Raw genomic sequence first — 27,092 nt, 5'->3', positions numbered from 1 at the left:
AAATAATTGAATTCTTGAAAAGAATTTTATAAAAAATTTGTAAATATTCGAATTCTTGTAATATTTTTATTATTTATGAAAATAATTAAATGTTTGCGTACAATTTTATTAAAATTGTTTTTAAATAATTGAATACTGTTGGGTAATTTTATTAAAATAGTGGATATTAAAAATCATTCAAATGAAAAGAATTTTTGAAAATAATTGAAATTTTGACAAGAATTTTATTAAAATTTTTGGAAATAATTGAATTTTTAAGTATTTTTTTATTTATAAAGATAATAATTGGGATTTTGTCAAGATTTTTTTTTGTAAATTTTAAACATAATTAAAGTTTGTGATAAGAATGTTATTACTTTTGAAAATAATTAAATTTCTGCAATCATTTGTAACTTCTTTAAAATTCAATTTTTTAGTGTTTTTAACTAAAATTCTTTTGTAAATCCATTATTTTTAATAAATAATTAAATATATGAGGCATTTCACGTCAGAAATATCACGATTTCCAAAGGGTATGCCGATTTTCGCAAAACTTCGTGGGATTATAGTTCTATATAAGAGACTTCTTTCCCCCAAATTTTTTTTAAAAAAATTCAAAATTGTTGAAGATACGCCATTTTGAATTTTAATATTAATTTTATAAAATTTTGAATATCTCGGAATATTGTTTATTGATTTTTATGAAATTTACACAATTTTTAGGTAAAAGTATGTACTTTAAATTGCAAATAAAGTTAATAAAAAAAATGCATTTTTAAATAAAAATTTTTTTTTTTAATTTTCTGTTTATTTACTCCTCTCTAAGAAAAATGTTATTAACATATTTGGATTCCTTATGAATTCACCTTTAATTTCATAAAAAAATTGATAGAGACTCAACAGGTTCCGGAGATATTGAATTTTTTGTAAAAAATAGTCATAGTTACAGCAGCAATTCACGACTGCGGTAACGTACTACGCGACTTGTGCAGTACGGTGCTATGGCGCGGCGATGCTTTTTTTTACAAAAAATTCAATATCTCCGGAACTAGTTGAGTCTCCAATAATTTTTTTTATAAAATTAAAGGTGAATTCATAAGGAATCCAAATATGTTAATTACATTTTTCTCAGAGAGAAGTAAATAAACAAAAAATTGTTTAAAAAATTTTTTTAAAATTTTTTTATTTAAAAATGCATTTTTTAATTAATTTTATTTGCATTTTAAAGTACATACTTTTACCTGAAAAATGTGTAAATTTTATAAAAATCCATAAACAATATTCCGAGATATTCAAATTTTTATAAAATTAATATTAAAATTCAAAATGGCGTATCTTCAAAAACTTTGAATTTTTTTTTTAAATTTGGGGTAAAGAAGTCTCTTATATAGAACTATAATCCTACGAAGTTTTGCGAAAATCGGCATACCCTTTGCAAATCGTGATATTTCTGACGTGAAATGCCTCATATATTGACAAATTTAACTAATTTTAGAAGATTTTAAATTATTAAAATTTTCCAAAAATCTAAGTTCATTAAAGTTTCTAATTAAATTCATTTAACATTGAAATTTTATAAAATTTCAAATTAAAACCGTTGGAAGTTCATTTATTGATCACAATTGTAAACGTAACTTTATTAAAATTAAATTTGAGATATTTGAGTAAAATTATTCATTAAATAATTTATTTATTTTATGATAGTTGTTCAAGGTTTAAGTTATTTAAAAAGAAATTTTCGTCAGAAATTGAAAAAATTGAATGTTTGGTATTAGAATTCATGGTTTATGAGTTAAAAAAAGACACAAAAATTCAGAATTTTCCTATGAATTCTAAAAATTTTTTTTTTCAGTACTTTTAATGAAAATTCCTGACTTTTCCCTGAATTCTCTATGTTAGAATATATGAATATAATAATAATAATAATATTAAAACTATTTTCCAATTCATATTTTATTTTTATAAACGTTTACCACTAAATATTTTTTAAATTAATGAAAAAATTTTACAGAAAATATAAATTTTACACATTTTTTTTACAAAGCACAAGTAATGTTTTGAAAATTTACTGTATTTGGTACAATGAACTTTGAAAATATAACCATATTATAAACGCAAATAAAATTACATTTCATGAGTTGACAAAAAAATTTTTAAATACTTATTTTTAAATGTTTTTCAATAAGTCATTAGTAATTAAGTTATTTACATTTTTCTAAGAACTTAATACAAATAATATACTTATTCAAATTGTTATACTACGTCATCGGTATCTGGAAGGGGAATTTCACGGTGGGGTTTTTGTTGTGGATCACAACTATAAATTGAACATCACTATAAAGGGTCAAAAAACTTGCCGCGCTCACGTGATTTGCGTTTACCTCTTGAGTAATTTAAGTGTCTCTTTTTAATTATAATACAATGGTCGTATGTTTAACATCAGGAAAAAAGTTTCTTTCAGTACAATTTAGTTTTTCACGGTGGCTGGGTGGGTTAAGATGATTTTCAAAATATAAATAATCTTTCTTTTCGATATTTTTCATCCATAAGAGTTAAACTGAAAGAAACGTGAAATTTCGGTTTTTTCCAAAGAAGTGAAAAAATAGAAAGTTAATAAATTATAAATAGTGAAAATTTTTAAGGGGAGGGAAGAAAATTAAACAATAAAATTTTCTAATAAGTAGCGTAAAACTTGTTTGTTAAAATTATTTTTTAAATTTCTTTTTCAATTTTTGGGACTGTATGTTGATTTGCAAGTGCCTGATATTCTTATTAATATTGATAAGTGCAGGATATCAGAGAAAAATTGATTCAAAATGGCAACTATAGTCAGGGCTATTGTGCAGGGATATAAATATTTTAATGACGAAGTATCAGGTATTTAAACATTGTTACTATTTTATACTTTTTTTATACTTTCTCAAAAGACGTTTTTAAGTGTCTTTTTGTATATGTTCTCTAAACTCTAAAAAAATTTGTTGTAGTCGTCATTAATTTTATGTCATGTCAATTAACGTCTTTTACTTATTTAAAATATACTTTTACATAAAAAATAATTTTTTTAATCCATTTTACTCAAACTTGATACGTGTTTTTTTGGTCCACAATAAAGAAGTTTTGTAATAATCATATGTTTACTTTTGTAAAAAATATTTATTAGAACAGAAGACTTAGCAGTATTTAAAAATGTTAAAAATAAAAAAATTTGAAATTATTGTCTTTTTTGATAAATTGTTATTACGACATACGTATCTATTTCTTTAATAACTATTTTACATTTGAACGTAATAGTGAAGTAAGTTGTGGTTGAAGTTTAAAAAATATTGAATTTTCAATTTTTATAAAATTATTATTGAAAATTTGATTAGTCATTCTTAGTCAGGCTCATTAGTCTCGCTAAAAGTGGTGGCTTGAGTTTATAATGCTGGCCATAGGCTTAAAATTTATGTGAAAAAGAGTAGATTTATATGTTAAGTGGCGGTTTTTAAAATAATATAAGTTTACCGTGTAAGTTTACTGTAACCTTACATGATAAGTTCAGAGTAAGTTCACACGGCAACCTTACAATGACCTATTTAAATTTAGGGTATGGGGCTCTAAGGTGGGCACTTATCTTTTGAACGACTGTAATTCCTAAACGGTGTTATATAACATAATTAATAATATATACCTTGAAACTACCTTGTATCTCCTTAGCTAAATTTTTAGCAAACAAATTTTTTTATTTTACTGAGAAAAATAAAATTTAGGCGACTTTGGAAAAATAGATGAAATTTTGCTTTTAAAAAAACTGGTTCCAAGATGGTCACCATTCAAAAATTTACTCAAAAATTAAAAAAATATTTGCAATAATCAATTTATGGTATTTATTTATTTGAAATGTATTGTTTTTGGCTTATAATCACAGAATTAATAGTTGTAAACTCTGTTTTTTGCTTATAAGAAGTCATTCTAAAATATTGTTAATTATTTTATTATTCATCGCACAATTTTCCAAATCGATAAAATATATATTTTGATAAATATTACATCATAAAAGAATTCAAAAGTGATTTTACATAAAATGCATAGTGGCCACTTGAGGGCGAGGACGACATTTTTAAAAGTTATCAAAAAATTGTATAACACAATTTTATTGATATTCATTTATAATATTATTGTATTATATGTAAACAAAATTACCACAAAGTTTAAAACTTTTAAACTATTAACTGTAATCACAGTATCACTTAAAAAATAATGCTTTCAAACTTTTTATAACCGATATTTAATGATGTCTCTGTTAGAAACAAACACCTAATACATGTCTAAATACAACCAAAAACTTCGTCTTCATAAACAATGAAAATAACCTGAAGCATTCAGTGCTGCTAAATAATGCACAAGAATTTCCCTAGGGTGGCCACCTTGGCACCCTCTACCCAATTAAAATTTTTTAATTTATTTACATTTTTCAATTCATTTCAATTTTTTAATTTATTTTATTTATTTAAATTTTTAAATTTATTTAAATTTATTTCATTTATTTAAATTTTTAAATTTATTAAAATTTTTAAATTAATTAAAATTTTTAAATTTATTAAAATTTTTAAATTTATTTACATTTGTTAATTAATTTATATTTTTAAATTTACTTAAATTTTTTAATTAATTTATATTTTTAAATTTACATAAATTTTTTAATTTATTCAAATTCTAAAATTTTTAAATTTATTTAAGGGTCGGTTGTTGTTTCCTACAAGGGAACTGGACAAAATGAAAGTGTATACCAGCTAATATTTGAATGACATTTTTTTAATTAAAATTATGTATTGCATGCTTCAAAATTGTATACGAATTAAATTAATAATATTGCATTTAAAAGATCATTTGCTATTTAACTGTATACTAGAAAACTGTAAATGATTTAATATAGAGATAAATTTAAATATCGTTAAAGCGCATACAATATTATTAATTTAATTCGTATACATTTTTGCAGTATGCAATTTATAATTTTTATTTAAAAACTAGCTAGTACATTTTCATTTTGTGCAGTTTCCCTGTAGGCACTTAAATTATAGGCGAACAGCCCTAAATTTATTTAAAAAAATTAATTTATTTAAATTTATTAATTTATTTAAATTTATTAATTTATTTAAATTTATTATTTCATTTAAATTTTTAAATTTATTAAAATTGTTTAATTTATTAAAATTTTTAAATTTATTTAAATTTTTTAATTTACTTAAATTTTTTAATTTATTCAAATTTTTTAATTTATTTGAGTATTTTAATTTATTTATTTTCAAAACTCATTTAAATTTATTCTAATTTTTAAATTTGTTCAAATATTTTAAAAATAGGTGTCAATTAATAAATACTTTCCTGACTAAAGCGTTAGGTACCTATTTGTTTCTATTTAAACACTGCTCTTATTTTACTAGGGCTACACATTTTCTTAACTCAATATCTAACACAAAATTTTTTTTTCAAATTTAAAATTTTTTCGTTTCAGTAGGAGGTATAACCTAACATATATCATAGTCAGTTACTTAAAATTATCACTTATCTAAAAGATATTTGAGTTCTATCAAAGAATGCACTTTTATGATTTTTAAAAATATTGGGGAATTCTGTGCTGGGATTATAGTTAATAATTTTGAAAGTGATAAATATCTTCGTGATTCTGCTTATATAATATATATAAAATTATATTATTGTACTATATATAATGTATATAGTAAAATAATATTGCCAAATATTGATAATATTAAATGTTGTAAATTTTTTTTTAAAACTTTAAAAAAATGTCGTCCTGGACCAAAGGTGGACACTTTTTCGGCCCTAAGGTGGACACCTACGCGCTTTTGTGTAAAATTAATTTTAAATTCTTTAGGGTGAAATATTTATAAAAATATGTGTTATAGAATTGATGTTAAAATGTATAAAAAACGCGGATCATGTTATATTTGTACGCAATGTTACTTAGATAATTCAAATTGAATTGTTATTCTTCAGTACAATATTAACTACTGTATAATGATTTAATTAATATTTTATTTTTAAGCAAATTTTTTCCATGATTATGAACCAAATTAACTACTTTTTAAACTTTTTCAGTGAATTTTGAATGGTGGACATTTTAGGGACACATTTTTTAAGGTCGAAATTTCAGCTGTTTTTCAATTTTATTTTGCTTAGTAACTTGAGAGTTGTGGGTCTTTCATTACCTACTATAAAGCCCACAATAACAATTTTCATGCAAATTGAATAAATGTTTGTAAATTTCGTAATTAGCGACTATAAAACCCTCAAATAACAAATTTTATGAAGTATATCAAGTTAGCCAAACAACTTTAATAAAATGAAAAAACTATTATTTGGTAATTTAATCGTGGAATTGACGTGGAAATTGTAGTGCTACGCGAAGTTAGCACCTAAATTTTTTTATATTTTTTTAAAATGTTAATTGCCGGAACTATTGAAAAAATCGTTATTGAACTGTAGAACTATTCCTAAACCCTCTGGGCACGGAAACGTCTTTGTTCTAGAAATGTTTTTTAGAACGTTTCATGTCCTCCACATAACGCCTTAAAAATGTTTGATGTTCCAAAAACGTTTTTAGAACATTGGACGTTCTTAAGCCGTAATGTAGCGGACATGAAACGTTCTAAAAGCGTTTTAGGAACGTTCTCGTGCCCAGAGGGAAGAAACTTGAACTAATGTCATTTTTTTTGTTTTTTGAAAAAGTGGCGCTAATTTCATATGACTATCAAATTATCATTATACAAAGCACAATTTCTACTAAATTTATAAACTATCAATAAATTTAAAAAAAGTTTAACTAAAATGTTGGTATCCATTATGCAACAAATAACATGACCAGAAGCACCATTCAATTCATAGTCCAAAATTAAAAAAAAGTTATTTTAAATAAATTACCAATATTCAAATTCCAACTAAATGACAACATTATCGTTAAAAATTTTTCAATAGTGTCCCCCTTGAAATTTTTTAAATTTCTGATCTTTTTTCGTGGGATCATATACTAGCCGAATTGGCTAGTTTCTCTTGAAAATTGCAAGATAATGTCCGACGTACTTGGAACTTCTCATTTTTTACCCCTGTATTTCACAGCTCCTAAAATAACATAATTGTTGCCGGTTTTAGGACTATTAATTTATTTAGAAATTGATTCCAATGTAATATTTCCGTCTTGAAACCTTAAAAATACTTTTAATTTGCTATAGCGAACAAACATTTTTAATAAAAGGAAACAGATTTACAGAGATATAAATAGATAGTTAATAAAAAATCGTTATTCTAACTATAATATAATTTTATTCTATCAAGTTTTTATTTTATACAACGCTGACACTGCTATTGTCTTGTTGACTCAAATAACCTGAAAACATAAATTGTTTCTTATATTATTTTTTAAATCGTATCTACAAAAGAAAATGTCAATTTTTTTAAAATACACGTATGGTATGAAAAACATTTGAATTTAACTAAAATTCAAGCAACTAGCTTTAAATTAAAACGTTTTATTTACCTTCATGGAATTTTAAGAGAAGCAAGCTTTGCTGCAATGTATTTCATTCTGAGGTATTCCTTAAGTTTTAAAGAACTTTTCTTTCTCCAAAATATTCTGTTTAAATGCAACTTGAAACATTTAAATTCTAATAATTAAATATTTTTTAACTGTTAACCAACTTCCTGATAAGTTAAAAAATTACAGTTCGATAAGTCTTATTGGAACTTATGTAGAAGTTAATCAACGAGCTTTTTAAAAACGAGAATGTTTGTATTATACTTAATGCATGTTTTATTTTAAGTACCTGATTACAAGTAATGTTTATCAACAGATTGAAGAAACATTTGTTTCGAAAGTAATTTTCTTCCTAAGCGATTTATTTATTCCGTCAACATATTTCCAGCTATAGGAAATAACCTCTCAGAGAGCACTGACGTTCCTACCACAGTCAAATACTTCAGAGCAATTTGGGATAAGAAAGGACATGTTATGCTAATTTTTTTCCAGTACAATATTGGATCATCTTTTATTGTCAGAACAGGTGTATTAAGATAATTCCTTAAGTCATTCGGAAGATCTTTAGAATTTATATCTTCTTAGAGAGATTCATTTCCTTTTTGTACTATATTATTATGATCATCCCATATTGAAACAATGGGAATTATTTCTAAAATAAAGAAATTATTAAAGTCGCATAAATAAATTAAAAGGAAACGCTGCTGTAGAATGGTTATTTTTTATTTAAAATTTTACCTGAAGTTGAAACTTGTGAATGTTTAGAATTGGACTCCTTCGGTTGCGAAGATAATTCTCTTAAGAAATTAACAACAAAACGAATGGTTCTTGCTACAGCTATTTTATCATTAAAATGAATCTTCTTAAATCGGGGGTCCAAAATAGTTGCCATGGACAATAGATGATTGTATTCGACCTTAAGGTACTACTACACTTTAGAATTTAAAAAAAATTTATTTTTTTATTCTATTTTTTAACTCCTTATGACTTCAGAAAACACCTCCTAAAGTATTTATAACCAATTGTAAAAAATAAAAGTAAATTTTTCAAAAAGTATTCAATTAATGTAAAAAGTCATTATCAAATTAAGTAAGTCTTTAAGGGGATGGTGGGGTCCAACTTTTTGTTACGACCAGTAGAAACATTGATGCTAATGTATGTAACAGTGTCTGAAATAAAAAAAATGGTGGGGTTTCAATTTGCAAAAGAATTTTAGGTAATTTATGGATGGCCTCTAACGATACATATAAGTTTAAACGCCCTTAACTAATGCCCTTAACACTACATGAAACAAATCGTTGTTTACCTTTCCTGATGAAAATGTTGCAGTACGTTTTCCCTGTCCGTAACTCCTGCTAAAAGAAATTAGAAAAGACTGTTGAGGGAATACGTATTCGACAGGGAAATCTTTTTCTTTTCGATACTTACAAATTTTAAGAATTCATAGTTTCCGTTCCTTATAATAGGTATTATGCGGCAGTTTGACGAAGATAAATTATCTTCTAAGTCACGATTTGTGTGATTTACATATACGGTGCACTTAACCTTTTTCTTAAGTTGTCCTAAGTTTCTCCAATTTTTAATTTCATTCTGAGCAATTTTCATTTTTCGTTTGGAAATCTGAGAACCAGCAATGCACAGTCGTCTTTGTCCATGGCCCTCTTCTTCTTCATCTATTTTAATTAAAGTCTCCGTTTTTGCACGCAATACAAGCTGAACTGTTAACTTGATCAATTATGTTCATTTCAGTTGATAAATCCTTTAGAGGACTAAGTTGAGGGAGAACTTTAGGAGAACTTGTTGAAATTTTATGATCCTCCATGAAGTAGAGATTATTTAAAGGGCTTTTTTCAGGTAGAGAAAATTTATTGAAGTTTCAACTTCTGGGCACTTGCGTTCAGTTTTTTCCTGTTTGCAGTTGATTAATTTTAATTTGCCCTTATAATAATATTAATTTCTGAACCGCTTCATCTATCCGCTCCATTTCAGTTATTATGCGTTTCTTAATATTTTTTAAATTCAGATTCAATCGGTGCACTACTAGCAGGAACTCGTCTATACCCAAAATTGTCCCTGTAGATGCAAGACCATACATATTGATGTCATCTTCTTCTTTAAGTTTTATGTCAATTTTCTTTTGCATTGATAATGCCCAGTCATGTAGAATACCTTTTTTTAGGTTTTCAAATTCCTCTGGGTGAATTGTTCTGTATGAATATTTTCTTCTTTCTTTAATATGTAATTTCATGCCAATCTAATGAATTTGTAAATAACTTGACCTCCACATATTAGATCCGCCGTTATAAATTATTTTACCCTGACTGCGTATTCGTATAAATAGACCCTGAAACCCCACGAGTAACAGTTTTCAAGTAAATCCAGTTTTTGATTTTTTGATTGTTGCGTTGCAAATGAGCGTAAAGAAACACTCATTTTGAAGAATCTCGTCTTCATTTAAGAACTTTGTTTTGCATTTGTCGATTTCATATCTGAAAATTGAATAATTATTAATTTTTAATTTGAAGAAAATTTATCTCTACAAAACAAATGTTTCATTAACGTACCTCACGTACATTAAACTTAGATATAAGTTTAATAATTCCCCGACTTCTAACGCGTCATATCTATTAATTCTTCTATATTGTATTGTATTTATGGGAGCATTTTCTTTAATTTGATATACACTACCGTCCACGAGTATAAGGACGATTACACGCGACTCTATGAAAAAGCATGCCATCACTTTTTCAAACATATCTCGTAAATAAGAGGAGATACAAAAAAAACTTAAATACGGTTAGAAAGCTGATTAAATATTGCGCAAAATCAGCCGTCTTTGAAGTCATTTCGTCAACTATTTTTTGAGTTGTAGAGTAAAAAAGAAATAAAAAAAAATTATCAAATTTTCTCATTTTGGTCTCTTGACTTCAACTTTTTTAAAAATGTGGAAAAATTTAGGTACCTTTTTTTTTAAAACAACTGAAGACTCGATTCTGGCTTCGCGCGGCTGCGAATGGGAGAGAAGGCAGGGACGGATTTATGCTGGAGAATAATAAATAATGATGTTTCACGAAAAAATAAAGAAACTCGAAAGTTCACCATTCCCCCGCATGAATTCGTCACTGCTTTTTCTCTCATTCGCAGCAGCGCGAAGCCACAATCGAGTCTCCAGCATAAATCCGTCCCTGCCTTCTCTCCCATTCGCAGCCGCGCGAAGCCAGAATCGAGTCTTCAGTTGTTTTTTAAAAAAAGGTACCTAAATTTTTCTACATTTTTGAAAAAGTTGAAGTCAAGAGACCAAAATGAGAAAATTTGATAATTTTTTTTTATTTCTTTTTCACTCTACAACTCAAAAAATAGTTGACAAAATGTCTTCAAAGACGGCATATTTTACGCAAAAATTTAATCAGCTTTCTAACCGTATTTAAGTTTTTTTGTATCTCCTTTTATTTACGAGATATGATTGAAAAAGTGATGGCATGCTTTTTCATAAAGTCGCGTGTAATCGTCCTGATACTCGTTGACGGTGGTATAATAGTATATTAAGCAACAAGGGTATAAAGGCAGCCATTTGTTTACGGTGATTTTTGTGACACTTGTTCCGGTCTCGGGGCGCCTACGGCGCCCTCGACCTCCACTCGTGTCACAAAAATCACCGTAAACAAATAGGCTGCCTTTATTCTCGTGTTACTTACGATATTTTTTATTCCTAATGAACAAAAGTGGCGATTTCAGATAGCAGACGACAGGGAGAAAAAGTCATTCACTTGTTGGACTTATATGAAAATGGCGGCCTATTTTCTCCCTTGGGCAAAAATAACGCATGGGATCAGCGGTTATGTTTGCACAAGGGAGAAAATGGACGCCATTTTCATATGGTCGAACAAATGAGTTACTTTACTCCCTGTCGTCAGCTATCTAAAAGCGCCATTTTTGTGCATGTGGGATAAAAATAATTAAATTGCTTTTTATTGTGAATAATGCTTATTATACTATAAGAAAACTTTGAAATAATTGCAAATTTTAATTTATATAATTTTATGCTAATTTATATTATAGATCAACTTTGCTTCAATGGCTAATGTTTTTTCTAGATCCGAGAACAAAGGACTGGTTTCTTATGAGAACTCCATGGCCAGGAGTGACCTTATTGGGATTGTATTTGTACTTTGTTTTTAATGTTGGACCAAGATTTATGTCAAATAAATCTCCTTATCAGCTGGACAGAATAATGCAAATATATAATGTTTTGCAAGTCATCCTTAGTTCAATTTTATTTTATAAAGTACGTATCAGAAAAATTTAAATATGTAAATAGGCCATATGCTCAAAGGATTGTATCCTTCACTAAGAAATAGAAAATTCGTTTCTTCGTCTTGTGTTTCATTGCACATTTTTCTTAACAGTAGTGTTTTTTTTTAGAAATTTTACATTTATTAGTATTGCTTTATGGAACAATATTATTAAAAACTTTTTTAACTATAACTTATCTTAATTTCGCTTAATTTATTAATTTTCAAAATGTGGCACTGGAGTGCGAAATCGCCCGTAAAATATCGAAAATAACGATAATGTCATAAAATAGTATATTGGAAATTTCAACTCGATAGAATCACTTTGCTACAATTTCTCGTCGACATTCACAGTCGAATTTCTCGTGATACTCGTCAGTTTCTCTCATGAATTAGCAAACTTAAATATCTCGAAATTGATTTAATTAGAATATGCGTTTATTCTTGTTCTCAGTAAAAGACTGAGCGTTTTTTCGCGCGACGAGCACGACTTTTACAAATTAAAGATGTCGCTTTATTAAATGTACTACAAAAGTAGTCGGTCAAATTATAAATGGGTTGTGTCTGAAGGACACTGCAAAATAGAGATAGAAAGCCTACACTATTTTTTTTTAATAAAAAATGGATTATCTGAATTTAATCGTAATAAATATTTTCCTTTAACAAAAATACGTATAGAATAATGTACCTGAACGATTTTTCAAAGAAAAGTTATATTTTCTAAATTGTTTATTAAAAATTGTTTACATAATTTTCTTGCAATGAATTTGCAATATACAAAATGATTATAAGTGTTTTTGTTGAAAATTGTGTTATTTTACTACTACTTTACCGGTTTGGGGTATTATTTTAAATTGTTGAGGTATATGGTTAAAATAATATACTTGTGCAGTTTAAGGAGGAAATATATAAAACATATTTATTAAATGTAAATGAGATTTACAAAGTTGAGTTGTTCATAGAACCAATGTTAGCAACAGACTATCTCATTCCGCAAAATAGGCACCTAAGTGCTCTGTACATTTGTCTACCTGAATTACCTGAATCTTTGCCAAAAAGTGAACCTTGAAGAAAATACACTAAGTGTATTACACGTCATATTTTTGGAGATAATCCATTATATATTTTTTATAAGTGGTAAAAATCCAGTTTTCTAATCCCTTATAACTATTTACTACTCTATTGAATAATTATAGAATATTAAACACAAATGTTGAGTATTCGCTATCTCATTTTCATTTTTGCAATATAAAATGCCTAAATCAATAGTACCTTTTAAATTACGAAAGATTTGTTTAAATAACACCAAGTGACTTTGATTCGTTTTTTCTAAATTTTTAAAAATTACGTTTACCGCGAAGCTAATATCTGGTCGTGTTAACATCCTTAGTGCTTGTGATTGAAAATTCTTTACTCAAATCTTTTATTAATTTGTCAATTAAGTTTTCGTTTGTTGTTGCAATTAATCCATCATCTACTTAAATCGTTAAAATAAATTTTTTCACCCTGTTCTGAATAAATATAAAAACATGGATCAGCAACACTTTGTTGAAATCCTAAACATTTAATAAAATTTGTGAAAAACTCTGTCCAGCGACCAGCCTTTTGGAGCTTGTTTAAACTATATACACTTTTTGATAATCAATTCCTTCCTTTTGAGAATAACCCTTTATTACTAATCGCGCTTTAAATCACTCCGAGCTGTCTGGATTGAGCTCTTTAGTAAAAACCCAACGACTGTCAATAACTTTTTTGTTTTCTGGTTTTTTAACTAATTCCCATGTTCCATTTTCATGCAGAGAGTGCATTTCACCTCGCATCGCAAGTTGCCAATTTTCCTTGTATTTTTTAGTTTACCGCTTCATTATAACTTAATGGTAATCTGTCAGAAAATAAAGAGATAGGAAAGCCATAAAATATCGTTTGTTTAATTTGTTTTCTGTTTCGAAATTCTGTACCCGCATGATTAATTTTATTTGAAGATTGCAGTTTTTTTAAAAACAATTTCATTTAAATTATTTTTTGAAAAATTAAGATCAGTATCTTCAGAGATAATTTCAATACCCTTTTTATCGTTAATGTTTAGAGAAATAATATAAATCATTTCATTTGATACTTTTTCTGGTTTAAACAAAATATCTCTACTACAAATGACATCTCTTAAACTTTGTAGATATATGCGATAACCTTTACAATCATCAAGGTAACCTACCAAATAACCCTTTACAGATTTTTTATCTAGCTTTTTTTTCTTTCCTTTCGGTATATGCGAAAAACATTCAGTTCCGTAAATTTTTAAATTGTCAATTTTTGGCGTTTAACTGAACCATAATTCATAAGGAGTTTTGTCACCATATCTATTTGGACCAGTACGATTGATAACATTAACGGCAGTATTCATTGCTTTTGCCCACAAAAACAAAGGTAAATCTGAATTAGAGTAAAGCATTGTTCGAGTAGCCTCAAGAATCGTTCTATTTTCGCGTTCCGATATTCTGTTTTGTTTAGGCTTATAAGGGACATTAACTGAAAACTTAATTCCTTTATTATTTAAAAAGGTTTCAACATCTTTATTAATGTATTCCCTTCCTCCATCACTGTGAATTTTTTTAATTTTCTTATTAAACTAATTTTCAACTTCCTGAACAAAAGTTTTTAGCTTTTCAAATACTTCGGATTTATCACGCATAAAATAAATTTTTCGATAACTCGTTTAACGAATGTTAAAGTAAGATAGCTTGTCGGTCAGGGTTCGTTTTGAAAAAAGGTTTTAACATTCGATCAGAGTCAAAATTCGATATTTATTTAAGCAAAAAACGATAAAAAGTGAAATACAAATACGACATATAAACAATAAAAAATGATAAGAATAAACTCGTAGAGGCGAAAACGTCGTTTGACGACAAATACGACGCGAAAACTATTATTACAATGGACAATGACGTAAAAGCGCGAACGGACATTTGTGAATCCACAAAACGATAAATTTCTATCGACGATACGACCTCTTAATCTCTGCTGCGGTAAAGACCGCTTGTGGTAAAACCACTTTACTCTACTCGTGGTAAGACCACTGCGAGAGACCCTATCGCGGTAATACCGCTTCGAAAAGTGATGCTCTCGGACCGTGCTTCCGAGGCCCTCGATTCGCTTGGCGCTGGAGGGAGAAGGTCTCAGCGGGGAGAGACTCCCTAGCTCGCGATTGGCCGAAGTGGGACTCGCGGGGTGCGCACGCACCGTCCACACTCAACATACACCAATTTCTGTACGACGATTTATACAAAACAAAAACGTTTTCTGTATTTACAGAGAATAAATATTTTCAATTTAACAATAATCGTCACACTCGAAAAATCATCTTTGAAAACTACAAAATAATCTTTCTTACCGATTGACTCTACTTCCATAGGACCACAATCGTCAGTGTAAATTATTTCACGATCTCTAGTTGGTCGATCAACCTTTTTATAAAAAATTAAGCGATGCTGCTTGCCATAAGAACATCCGTCGCAAAAGAAATCTATTTCTTCAAATTTAATATTTTCATTTTTTAAATAATTACAAACATGTCTTATATTTTATTGGCAAAAACGTTTATGACATAATTGCAATGAATTGATTTTACTTGATTCAGATTTTTCTGCTAAATTACACGAATTTGAAATTAAAACATTTACGTCTAATTTTAATAAATTACCGAAGGCCAATACTGTAGCTATAATCTTATTATTTTGCTTTAATAAACATTTTTTTGGAACATAACTAAGCCAAAATTTGCAGACCTGTGTAATAATCATTTACTGAAAAATTAATTAAATTTCGTTTATTTATGTAGATAGAACTTTCAAAATTACAAAAAAAATTAATTTCTGAAATGCAAATTAATATTTGTCTAAATTATTTTTAATTATAACTATTGAAATTTTTGTAAAAGAGGTTGAACAATTTAAGTAATGTAATAATTTTTTAAAAATATTTTTAGGCACTTGCATTAGCTTGGCTGTGGGATTACAAATTTGCTTGTGAACCAGTAGATTTTTCAACTGATCCCAAAGCTATAGAGGTAAAAACTATGATTTTTTAATTAAATTTTTACCTATATTATATTCAATTTATATATTTTTTTAAATCAAAATGTTAACAAATGTAATCTTGGATTAATTTTTATTACTATATTGCAAATTCTTTAATCTTGAGCATTTAAAATTTGTTTAAAAAACTCTTATGTTGCAAGCCTAATTGTAATTATAACCCTCTGTTAAGTTCTCTTATAATTTCTATCCATCCTTTTTTTACTTTAACAAACTCCAGTGTATATCAAAAAGCTGTACACCGTTTCATAACACACAAAATAATACTCGGTGTCGATGAAATTGTCACCAACCGAGTGACAATTAAGAGTAGAGTATATTCCTACTAGGGGATGCGACTATTACTCTTATGTCAAAGTTGATATGACCATATCTAAAACATTGATAACTAGTATATTTTATTAATTATTTTTAGATCGCTGGAACTGTTTGGCTTTATTTCATCGTAAAAATAATTGATCTTCTCGACACAGTGTTTTTTGTATTTCGAAAAAAGTACAATCAAATATCGTTTCTTCATGTATATCATCATACAGGAATGGTAATGGGCGCCTGGGGTGCAGTTAAATATCTTCCAGGAGGTCATGTTACATTTTTAGGTAAGATAGATATAATTATATGTAATTAGATAATTTAAGGATATACAGTACGAAAACCTAACACGTCAGTCATATCCCATGAGTGGGAGTGAGACAGACTTATGCGATTCCCATACTTTCTTATGACTGACGGATAGCTTTTCTTACTATATTTGTTTACACTTTTAAGTTTTTAAGGGACCTACTTCAGGAGCACATGGATTTATTTAAATATAAGCAGTTTATTTATATAGGAGTCAGAATACCTGAAAGGAGCCACTCAAAACCTTTTAATTTTCTTTTTTATTGTAATGTAGTTACTTTAATAGTAGGTATTTAATTTCAGAAAACATAATGTCAACAATTAATTTCTTAAAAACTTATTCATGGATTTTAATGGTTCAATTGGCATTTTAGTTGTCTTAAAATAATGTATAATTGACTTTATTTTCAATAAAAAATATTTAATTTTAGTACAACAAGCAATTGTTTATTCATAAAAATTAATAATGAATAGTGTTATGGACAATATTTCTAGTATTTTTAGTGCATTTTAACTAATCATTTAGCAATAAGATTTCAATAATTGTAGTTCACAAAACAGAATTTTCCTTGCGTTCAAATTTGCAGCAAATTTTTTATAATTATCGTGCTATCTGTGTAACATCATGACGTCATATATAGTATATTATTGAATATAGTCATTATAATATAATTAATTCGTAGTTTTCTCAATACATGCTTTTAACTTAGGATAATGTTAAACTAATATTAAATTATAAAATTTTGTTACAGGTTTAGTCAATTCTTTCGTCCATATTATCATGTACAGTCATTATTTGGCAACATCCTTAAAATTGGGTAAGCCTTGGTGGAAGAAGTACATCACTCAACTTCAACTGGTGCAATTCGTTTTAATCCTCTTTCATTTCGCACAACTAGTTTGGGTTAAAAATTGTGAATTTCCAAGATGGCCAGCAGCAGTTATGATCCCACAAAATCTTTTTATGATTGTCCTTTTTGGCGATTTTTATTATAAAACTTACATTAAGAAAAATTTAACTAAAAATGTAGAACAAAATGGAAATTCAAAAATAATATCTAATGGAAAGTCAAAAAGTCAGTAAAAATTAAATGAAAATTACATTTTCATTTTTATCATTTGAGATTTTCCATTGATCATGAAAAATTCAACAATATAAGGGTTTGTCCGAGGGGAATTAAAAAATAAGACAATTCAATTCGTTAAAGTTAAAAAATAATCGAAACATCCCTATAAAATTGGAAAAAGTATATGCATACAATTATAACCAATTCTTATTTAGAAAAGCATCCTAACCCTTTCGGACTTACTCTGTTAAACATGCAAATCATACTCGATTTTAGAACTTCATTATAATAATTATTCAGAGAGTTAGACAGATTGTAAATTTACGAAATTAATTAAACAGTCAGGAGAGATTGGAGCAAGAAAATTTTATTTACTCTCAGTAGGATTTTATTTAAAAGAACATTATATTCGTATTTAGCACCAAATTTCACTTTGGAATTTACTTAACTAAGTAAATGTATGGAAGGAAATATTCGCGAAAAACTGAAATAAATCATGATATAATATTTTACCAAAAAATATGTTTAACATACATCAGTATTTAAGTAGCGTTTTCAATTGGTAGCCGGTAAGGTTTAAACTTTTTTTCATCTTCTGGCATCGAGATATTCTTATTATTCTTGCCCCATTCTCCTCTACTATTTTATTATAAAAATAAAAGAATGCCTGTATTATTAAATTCATAAAATAATTTTTATTATTATTTTGCAAACTAAGTTATTTAATATGTATATTTTATTATAAATTAGTATACAAGTTTGAAAAATTTGTATTTCTCAAAGTACATAATTTTAAGTATAAAATTGGATAGACGTCGACATTGACTTTGAAAGCCTTTCATAGCAATATTATAGAAGATTAAAAAAACCCAGTAATAAGGCAGGAATAGAAAAGAATTACAATTTTTTCATATTCTCGAAAATTTAATATTTTCTTATTATATTTAATCCCGAAAATTACTTCTTAATTTCTATATCTTCAAAATGGACAGATTTAATTTTCTTAATTCCAAACAATGCCTTCTGGAAAAAGTGATGTTGAATATATTTTATTTTTAAACTGGAATAGACTTGAAATCTTCTAAATAGAATTTAATAATGAAAAGTAGAAATTTCCGTTCATATTCAGTCTCACGTGAATTGAAATAAATAGAAATTTGCAAATTTCTATACGTGAGATTAAAAGAAGAGAATTTTCGGAATTAACTCTTTTAATTCCATTCTATTCTAGTTGTTTTACCGGGTAGATATAAAATTTGTATTTTTGCAGAATTTAATATAATAGTAAGAAGATATTTATCTATGATTTTAAATTAAACTAAGCTATGAATGATTTCAGTTCAGAGTTTATAGTGTAAAATATATAAAATCTTCATGGTATTCCTAGTGTAAGTAGGAATGACCTAAGATTCCATTGTAAATAAGAGTCATGTATACATACTTAAAGATCTGAAACACTAATAATTATAATATTAATTATTAAACTGTAGTATAATACAAACTTTATTAAGGCCTTCTTAACTTATCATTTTTTTCTTTATCATTAAATCCGGATTTTTACACTTTCAGATATTTTGTATTAGAATTCAAAAATAAGTAAATAACATAATATACCGGTAGCCTATGAATTGTATACTTTCGTCCAAGGAAAGTTAACTTAATAATTAAGAACATAATGTAATTAAATTATTATTTAAATTAAATTACATTAAATTAATGTATATTCATTAAAGTAATTAACTTATTACTTATGATTTACAATTTACTGCATTTTTTGATAGATTCTTCAAAGAAGTAGGTAGAAAGTGACTCATTTTACCCGCGTTCACTTGAAAATTCATCTACAATTTTTAAACGTCTTCAAGGTGCACTCTGGTGTTTTCGGGTGAAAGTTAGAACGCATTCTTGAACGAAAGATAAACAGTACGAAGAGAGAAAGCGAAACGCGTACGTCGACGATTAAACCAATCGAGAGCTGTTTATTGTATTCCTTAATTTAGTTATTACGCATTAAATAAAAAAAATTATTGAATTAATCCTATTGTGCTGAGATTAAACGATCACATACATCTACTGATAAATCCGCTTATTAATTACACCAACAAACAAAAAAATTAAATTTAAATGGACTGCCATGTTGTAGGTTCACTTCCTTAAGATGTATCTAAAGAGAAACGTAGTCCGACATCCAAGTTAGTTCGCGTTCTCTTTTTATAGGCATGGTGATTTGGATTTAGTGACTATAATAACATAAAAGTTAGATATATAAACAAATTAAAAAGAGCGGATTCAAAATGGCGGATCTAAAATGGTGGATTTAAAAAAAATTGTTTGGATTTTCTTGTGGGTTATAATTTCAATAAAAATAATTGAATTTCTCTGGAGTAATGTTTTTATAAAAATAAATTAGTTCAAAAACTTTTTATTAGTTATAAAAATATTTGTATTACAGGCTCCATGATTACTCTTTCACCAGAGTTTAAACACTCCATGGAGAAATTGATTTTGTAAGGAGGAGAAGATTCTGTCGTTGGGCATTAAGAAGAAATCGAGGAGATCCTAATTTTCCACAACGTATTCCTTTTACAGATGAATGTCGTTTCGAAAAGATGGCACTTAGAATTTTCGGAATGAGCATTACTGGAGCGAGAGAAATCCGTTCGTTGTATAATGCCTCAAAATTTCCAAGTGCGTTTCCCTGTACATTTGTGGGCATGAATTGTTGATGGACGTTTAATTAGTCCATATTAAATTCATGGACGTTTAAGTGGACCAACATACAACGAGTTCCTGCGCGTGCACCTTCCACGACTATTGGCGGCTGAAAGGCATTCAGGTTGACGAAATCATTTTTATGCAAGATGAGCATCCTGCCCATTGCACCCGTCAGAACATCTTGCACTTGCATGATATTTTCAGTGAACGTGTGATTTCACTGGGCTCTCGAGTCGAGTGGCCTCCGAGATCACCTAATCTCAATCCACTCAATTTTTTTTATGGGGATGGCCCCATAAAAAGAAATTGAGTGGATAAATAAATAAATAATAAATAATAAATAATAAATAATAAATAATAAATAATAAATAATAAATAATAAATAATAAATAATAAATAATAAATAATAAATAATAAATAATAAATAATAAATAATAAATAATAAATAAATAAATAATAAATTATTTAATTCACACGTTTATCTTACTCCTTTAGCGAATATTGAGCAACTGTATCAGAGGCTGACGGAAGCATTATAGACTATTTCACCTGAAATGCTCGAAAGGTCTGCAGAAAAATTTATAACGCGGCTGAGGTGGTGCCGCCGTCGTGGGGTTGGTCATTTTGAGCCAGGATTACCTAAGGATGTCAGGCACAACTTGTAAAAGGACATTATTCAGCCAGTAAAAAAGGGATTACCACACTGAGAAAACTGTTTGGTTCCGGCAACGAAAACTTGGTTGTACTAACAGAATCTTTTATTTGAAATATGTGCAACAAAACCGTTTGGTTAGGCGAACCAAATTTTTTTGTCGAACCCCACACAGCACTGAAACTTTCCTAAAAATTTATTAAAGATTTACTTTCTAAATTAGAAAAATTTACTTGCAAAGCTTAGTGAAAGTAGTGTAAATATTTAAATGTCCCACTTCAATAAATGTTTATCGACAAATTTTCCTAAAAATTTAGCTTAAAACTTTTCTGAACATTTAAATCAAATTTTCGCTTATATACAGTAGGCGAATTTTTTTAATTTTTAGGAAAGTTTCACGCTAAACCAATTTTTAAAATTAAAAATGGCGGATCCAATTAGAAAAGGGTAGAAAAAAATCTTAATTTTTACTAAGTGAAATCTTCAACTTTCAGCTTTTTTAAGGCAGTTTTGGAAAGACTATAAAATTTTCCGTTAAATGATTATATATCCAAGACTTATGGATAAATAATACCTATCGGAGATATGAAGAAATAAGAATAGGTACATCCAACTTTCATGGATTTCAAATTTTAGAAAAGTGTTTAGAAAGATGTTAGATTTGTACGAAATGAAAGCTAAACTTTCTGTATTAAAATAAGATCAAAAACACTTTAATCTATTCATTGGTTCCTAAGTTATGAGTTAATTATTTTAATGAGTCACGAAAAATTTTCAATGAACTGATTCAACTGTGTGCTCGTCTCGCTGAGCCAAAATTGGTTAGTGTCCGAGTAGCCAATGAATATTGGTTTGGTCTTATTTTAAAGCTAAAAGTTCAAGCTTTCATTTAGTACAAATTAAGCACTTTTCTAACACTTTTCTAAAGTTTTTAATGACACTGTAGAAAGTGGTCTCTTAATTCCGACCGGTGTTTTGAATTTTAAAAATCTAAAATCAGATTCTGATTTAGCCACCCCGAAAACCCCCACCAAGTAACAAGTTTGAATTGATTTCATTTATTTCAAAATTTTTTAAGCCGCCTTACTGGATGCGCCATTTTTAATTTTGAAAATTGGACATCATATTCGTAATCAGTGACCCCAAAAGCCTAGAGTAACACGTTTCAAGAAATTCCGAACAATTTTTTAAAAAATTCACCATTTTAGATCCGCCATTTTGAATCCGATATTTTAAATTTTTTTTATGTATCTAACTTTTATGTTATTATAGTCACTAAATCCAAATCAGCATTCAGAAGAAGCGAATAATCAGTGTTAGATCGGTCCATGAAAGGGACAGATCTTTATTGAGGTTTCATCATTTTAAGGTTTTTCAACGGACCCCTTTCATGATGAGTTGTGTCTACGAAGTAGTATATAAGGAGACCTCACGGGAAATAAAAATGTGCACACATTTGGGGGGACAGAAATCTAGGATATTGCACCAGTAGCAGAGGTGGTTAAAGTATTGTACTAAAATTTTTTGTCTGCTACTGTATATGAACATAACCTACAAATTAGAGAAATACGACGAAGTGTAATGGCGGCCATGGTTTACATTTCAGCCGCAATGGCTCAACCTCTGCTAGTGGTGAAAATACTCATAACTCTAACCCCCCAAAATGTGTTGATTTTTGACGCTGCTATAAGCATTGGCCTGAGGTCTCCTTATACTACTTCGTGGTTGTGTCTTTTGATTCCCCTAGGTTTGGGCTTGCGAGAAATATCACTCACAGTGTCTGAGAATTTCTGTGGATCTTCATGGTTCAAACCACTAAATTCTGGAAAAGGTGGAGGAGAAGCTTTAAGAGCGCGAATGCATGAAGGAGTGCGGAAAAGAACTATATATAGTTCGAAACTATAGTTGGTATCTTAAATAAATTTCATTTAAAAACAAACCGTATCTAGGCCTTCTCATTACTCTACAAAAAATAGACATTTAGACTTTAGTCTAAATGTTTATATTGTTACATGCGTTTAATAGCACAAATTGTAGGTTTTGGGGTTATGTCAAAAGCATTATCTGATAAAATTAAACTGATCTCAGTTTCGTAATCAGTGACCCAAAACCTCCGAGTAACAAGTTTCAAGCGAATCCGATGAGCCTTTGAAAAACGTGTCCGCCATATAGGTTTTTTGAGGTTCTGCCAAAATCCTGATCTGATGGAGTTAAATGGACCTCGGATTTGGGGATTCAGCGACCCAAAAACATAAAATACATAGTAAGACCCCAGATAAGAACTTTTTTTGCTTGTGGCTGTGTTATTTCTTTGTTGATGACTACTATGGTTAATTTTGTTAAATAAATAAATTTTCGGTAATTTCAATATTTCGACGCCTCCCGTTCATATAATGCTTATTGAAAAGCGAATGCAAGATTATTCTTACTCACTTTTTGGTGCAAGATAATGCTTATTCGATTTTCCGTGCAATAAAATGCTTATTCAAAATTGTGTGCAAAACAATTGCCACTGACAGATCAATAAATGTAACCCTAAATTTTCCTATTAATATTAAATTGCAATTAAATATCTGAGAATTTTAGTACGTGTTTATTGTTATAAGAACCTTCAAACATGTATTCTATCACACGTATTAAGAAATATTTTTTTAACAATTGTAATTATAAATTACAATGAATTGAAATTTTCATAAAATTTATAGAATAAGCTAATTTCAGAATGTACATTTTCGAGTAGAATTTTGAATAAGCATTTTATTGCACGGAAAATTGAATAAGCATTATCTTGCACCAAAAAGTGAATAAGAATCATCTTGCATTCTCTTTTCAATAAGAATTATATGAACGGGAGGCATCGATTTGCATTAATTTTAAAACATTATTTTTAATTGCCACAAAAAAATAACAAATTATTTAATTTGTCTTACCAGTATTGTAAAGCAAGATATTATATATATATATATATATTATATATATATATATTATATATATATTATATATATATTATTATATTATTATTATTATATTATTATTGTATTGTATTTTCGTCTACTTTCTTTTGCAAATTTAATCAATTTTATGACTGTCAATATTTTCAAGATTTTTCTAATTATTACTTATACTTTCTTAAACATTCACTTGTTTTTACAAACTGTAATTATGTTGCTAGTTATTTATTACCACTTTGATTTTTAAATTATCGTCGCAATCGTCAATCTACATAATTTTTTACCAATTGTCACGTTACATTTTATCTCAATTATTAAACACTTTTACACAAATTAATTTCGGCTTGTATTTTTATCAATTGTTCACATTTTCTTATCAACTATCATCTTTATTTTGTTTTAATTTTAATTAATTTCGTCAAATACGATGAAATTTGATGTTATGTACTTTATTCAAAGTAACATTCACATCTTTAACATGTCAACTCAACATTTTAGTGGTAGTGTCCTAAAGCAATGTGCGCAACAAATGGACGCAACAAATTTGAAAAAGACTCCTGTTCAATATCTTTTTTGTATCAGAGGATACAAGTCGGGTTGCTTATGTTCAAATCACAGTATGCTTAAGTCTTATCAGTATACTGGTAGTCCAGACGCCCTGTCAATAGTATGTGACATAAATCCTGTCCAATAGGAAAAAATGCTACTTGATAGATTAGTAGCCTAAAAACAAAGCCCAACAGTTTGCACCAACTTAGACCTAGCGCGTTTATTGTTATAAAACTTTTAAGTTGCCAAAATCAGTTTTTTCATGATTTTTGAGGATTGACATTTTTAGTGAAATTTTGGACAAAAAAGTTGTTTTTAAAAGTTGTAGAGCTTAAGAATATCTAACAAATAAGTGATCGCACGGTATTTTTCAACAATTTTTTTACGAGTTACCGAACTTAAACGATAAAAATCAAACGATATTTAAATATTTCATAATTCATTCAATTTTTCCAGACTCTAATTGTTAATTAACAAACTTTTTTTTGCATTGAGTGTCAAATCTGTAAATCATTAAAAAAATGTTTTTAAAGTCACATTTTACTCTTAAGGATCTGTATTATTGACAACATGTATTGCAGAATTAAAAAAAGTTTTCATTGCCAAAAATAACTAATAAAAAAGGTAAATGTTTCCACTATAAACAATTAAGCATATCTTGGGCAAATTTTGTTTTTAGAAAATCGGGATAAAAGCTTCTTAATCAGGGTTGCTACAAAAATTTAATTTTCTTTTTTCTGACTTTTCCCTGATTTCCAGATGTTTCCAGACAAAATATTGTCTTTTTCCCTTTCCCTAAAGAATATTCTGATTCACTCTAAAAATGATTAAATACTCAAAAAAAATGTTCTATTGGGTACATTTATTTAAAAATTTATTTAATTGTAAAATTATTCGAAAATATCAATAACTTGATTTCTTTTTTAATCATTATTATTTTTTCATAGGAAAAAATATTTCAAAACTTTCAAATTCAATAACTTGAAAGAATATTATTATAAAACATGAAGAAATGGATCATGATCCATTCCTTCCTGTTTTTTAGTATAATTTTATTAAATATGACCGAATAATAAAATAATTATTTTATATTATAATATAAGAATGTTGTTACTGTAACTTCTTTAAAATCATTTTCATCGTTTCAATTCAATTTCTAAAAACTTAAAATAAAATTCTACTTTAAATCAAGTTTTAATAATTTTTGAAAAATTTAAATTATTGCGAAGAATTTTATAAAAAAAGTTTCAAACAATTAGTATTTTTAATAAAAATGTATGCAAATTCTGTTTTTAAAAATTCAATTCCTTTGAAATTTTTATTTGCTTGAAAAATAATTGAATGTTCGTGTTAAATATTGTCAAAATTGTTGTTTAATAGTTGAATTCTTTTGGGAAACTTTATTTAAATAGAATATTGAAAAATCATTGAATTAATAAAAAATTTTTTTTTAAATAATAATTGATATTTTGCCATGAATTTTATTAAAATTTTTGAAAATAATTGAATTTTATTACTTTTAAAAATAATTGAATTCTTGTGAATTAATCCACGTTTCGTATTTTCGTCGGTTAATTTTTGAATAGGCTTCCATTTTTAGCGTTCTGTGTGCCGTTGTTCTTTGACTCGAGACATTTGAATTAAAATCATCGAAATTATGAAAAGGCAGTCGAGTTAAATTTGTATTTTAAGGATCCAAATTAGAACTAACGATTCATAATGTAAATTTGAATCAGTTCTCAAATATGAATCTGAACGTCTTCTCTTGGATACATTTAATTACTAAATAATTTATAATAATACACTTAAATAAATTAATTCTTATAAAGAATTTTATCAAAATTAAAAAAAGTAATTCAATTCAACTTTCTTTCACTAGTTTTACACTTTTCACTTCATTCGTTAAAAAATATAAAGTCGGCACTACCGGCACAACATAGAACCTAACCTGATTTTGTCAAACACTTGTACCAACACAGCAAATACACACAAGTCGATCCGCTTACACGTCACACGACGCACTTCTGCCAACCACAAATGAACAAACTTGTTTAATTTTGATTATATTAATTAATAATTTGATTGATTCTATTTATTATATTTTTTGCAATTTATAATAATAAAAATTTGTTATTATTATTATTATTATTATTATTATTATTATTATTTTTTTTTTTTTTTTGCTTAGGGACTTTTGGGAAATCTGCCTACAGATACCTTGGATTCCGCACTCCAAGGTTATGTGGGGTTGGTATGATAAAACAAAAGGAAATATAAAAAAAAGAAAAATAAATCCATAAAAAATTAAATTTAATACACTGGCGACCTACTACCGGCCCGACCCACTAAAACCCGTAACCCTTCTTCTGGAGCCCTTTACCCTCCCTCGGAACTGTCGTAAGACTTTAGCCTTCGAGGGTGGCGCTCCAACTCTGTCGCTAATGCGACTTTCTGCTTTTCTCTGCGGTTATCCTGCGTTAATAGTTAAAAATTTAATACTATTTCACTATAAAGCGGAACTAACAGCACAACAATATTTAAAAATAACAAATGTGTAATTAAGTGTAAAAAGTCAGAAGATAAAATTATAAACGGATATATAAAAAAAGAAAAAATAAACGCGTATAAAAAATTCAAAAAA

At 27.7% G+C, this 27,092-nt stretch overlaps 1 protein-coding gene across 1 annotated transcript; it reads left to right on the top strand.

The window, feature by feature from the left end:
• Nucleotides 1-2,319: 2,319 nt before the first annotated feature.
• On the top strand, nucleotides 2,320-19,331 carry LOC122499697 (elongation of very long chain fatty acids protein-like). Its single transcript, XM_043608176.1, has 5 exons — nucleotides 2,320-2,856; nucleotides 11,608-11,798; nucleotides 15,788-15,868; nucleotides 16,312-16,495; nucleotides 17,270-19,331. The coding sequence occupies exons 1-5, from the start codon at nucleotides 2,796-2,798 to the stop codon at nucleotides 17,599-17,601; spliced, it is 849 nt and encodes a 282-aa protein (XP_043464111.1). The 5' UTR covers nucleotides 2,320-2,795; the 3' UTR covers nucleotides 17,602-19,331.
• The last annotated feature ends 7,761 nt before the right edge of the window (nucleotides 19,332-27,092 follow it).

Source organism: Leptopilina heterotoma, unplaced genomic scaffold (assembly GCF_015476425.1).
Source record: "Leptopilina heterotoma isolate Lh14 unplaced genomic scaffold, ASM1547642v1 Lhet_172, whole genome shotgun sequence".
NCBI lineage: Eukaryota > Metazoa > Arthropoda > Insecta > Hymenoptera > Figitidae > Leptopilina > Leptopilina heterotoma.
This window is presented reverse-complemented; position numbering and strand designations above follow the sequence as displayed.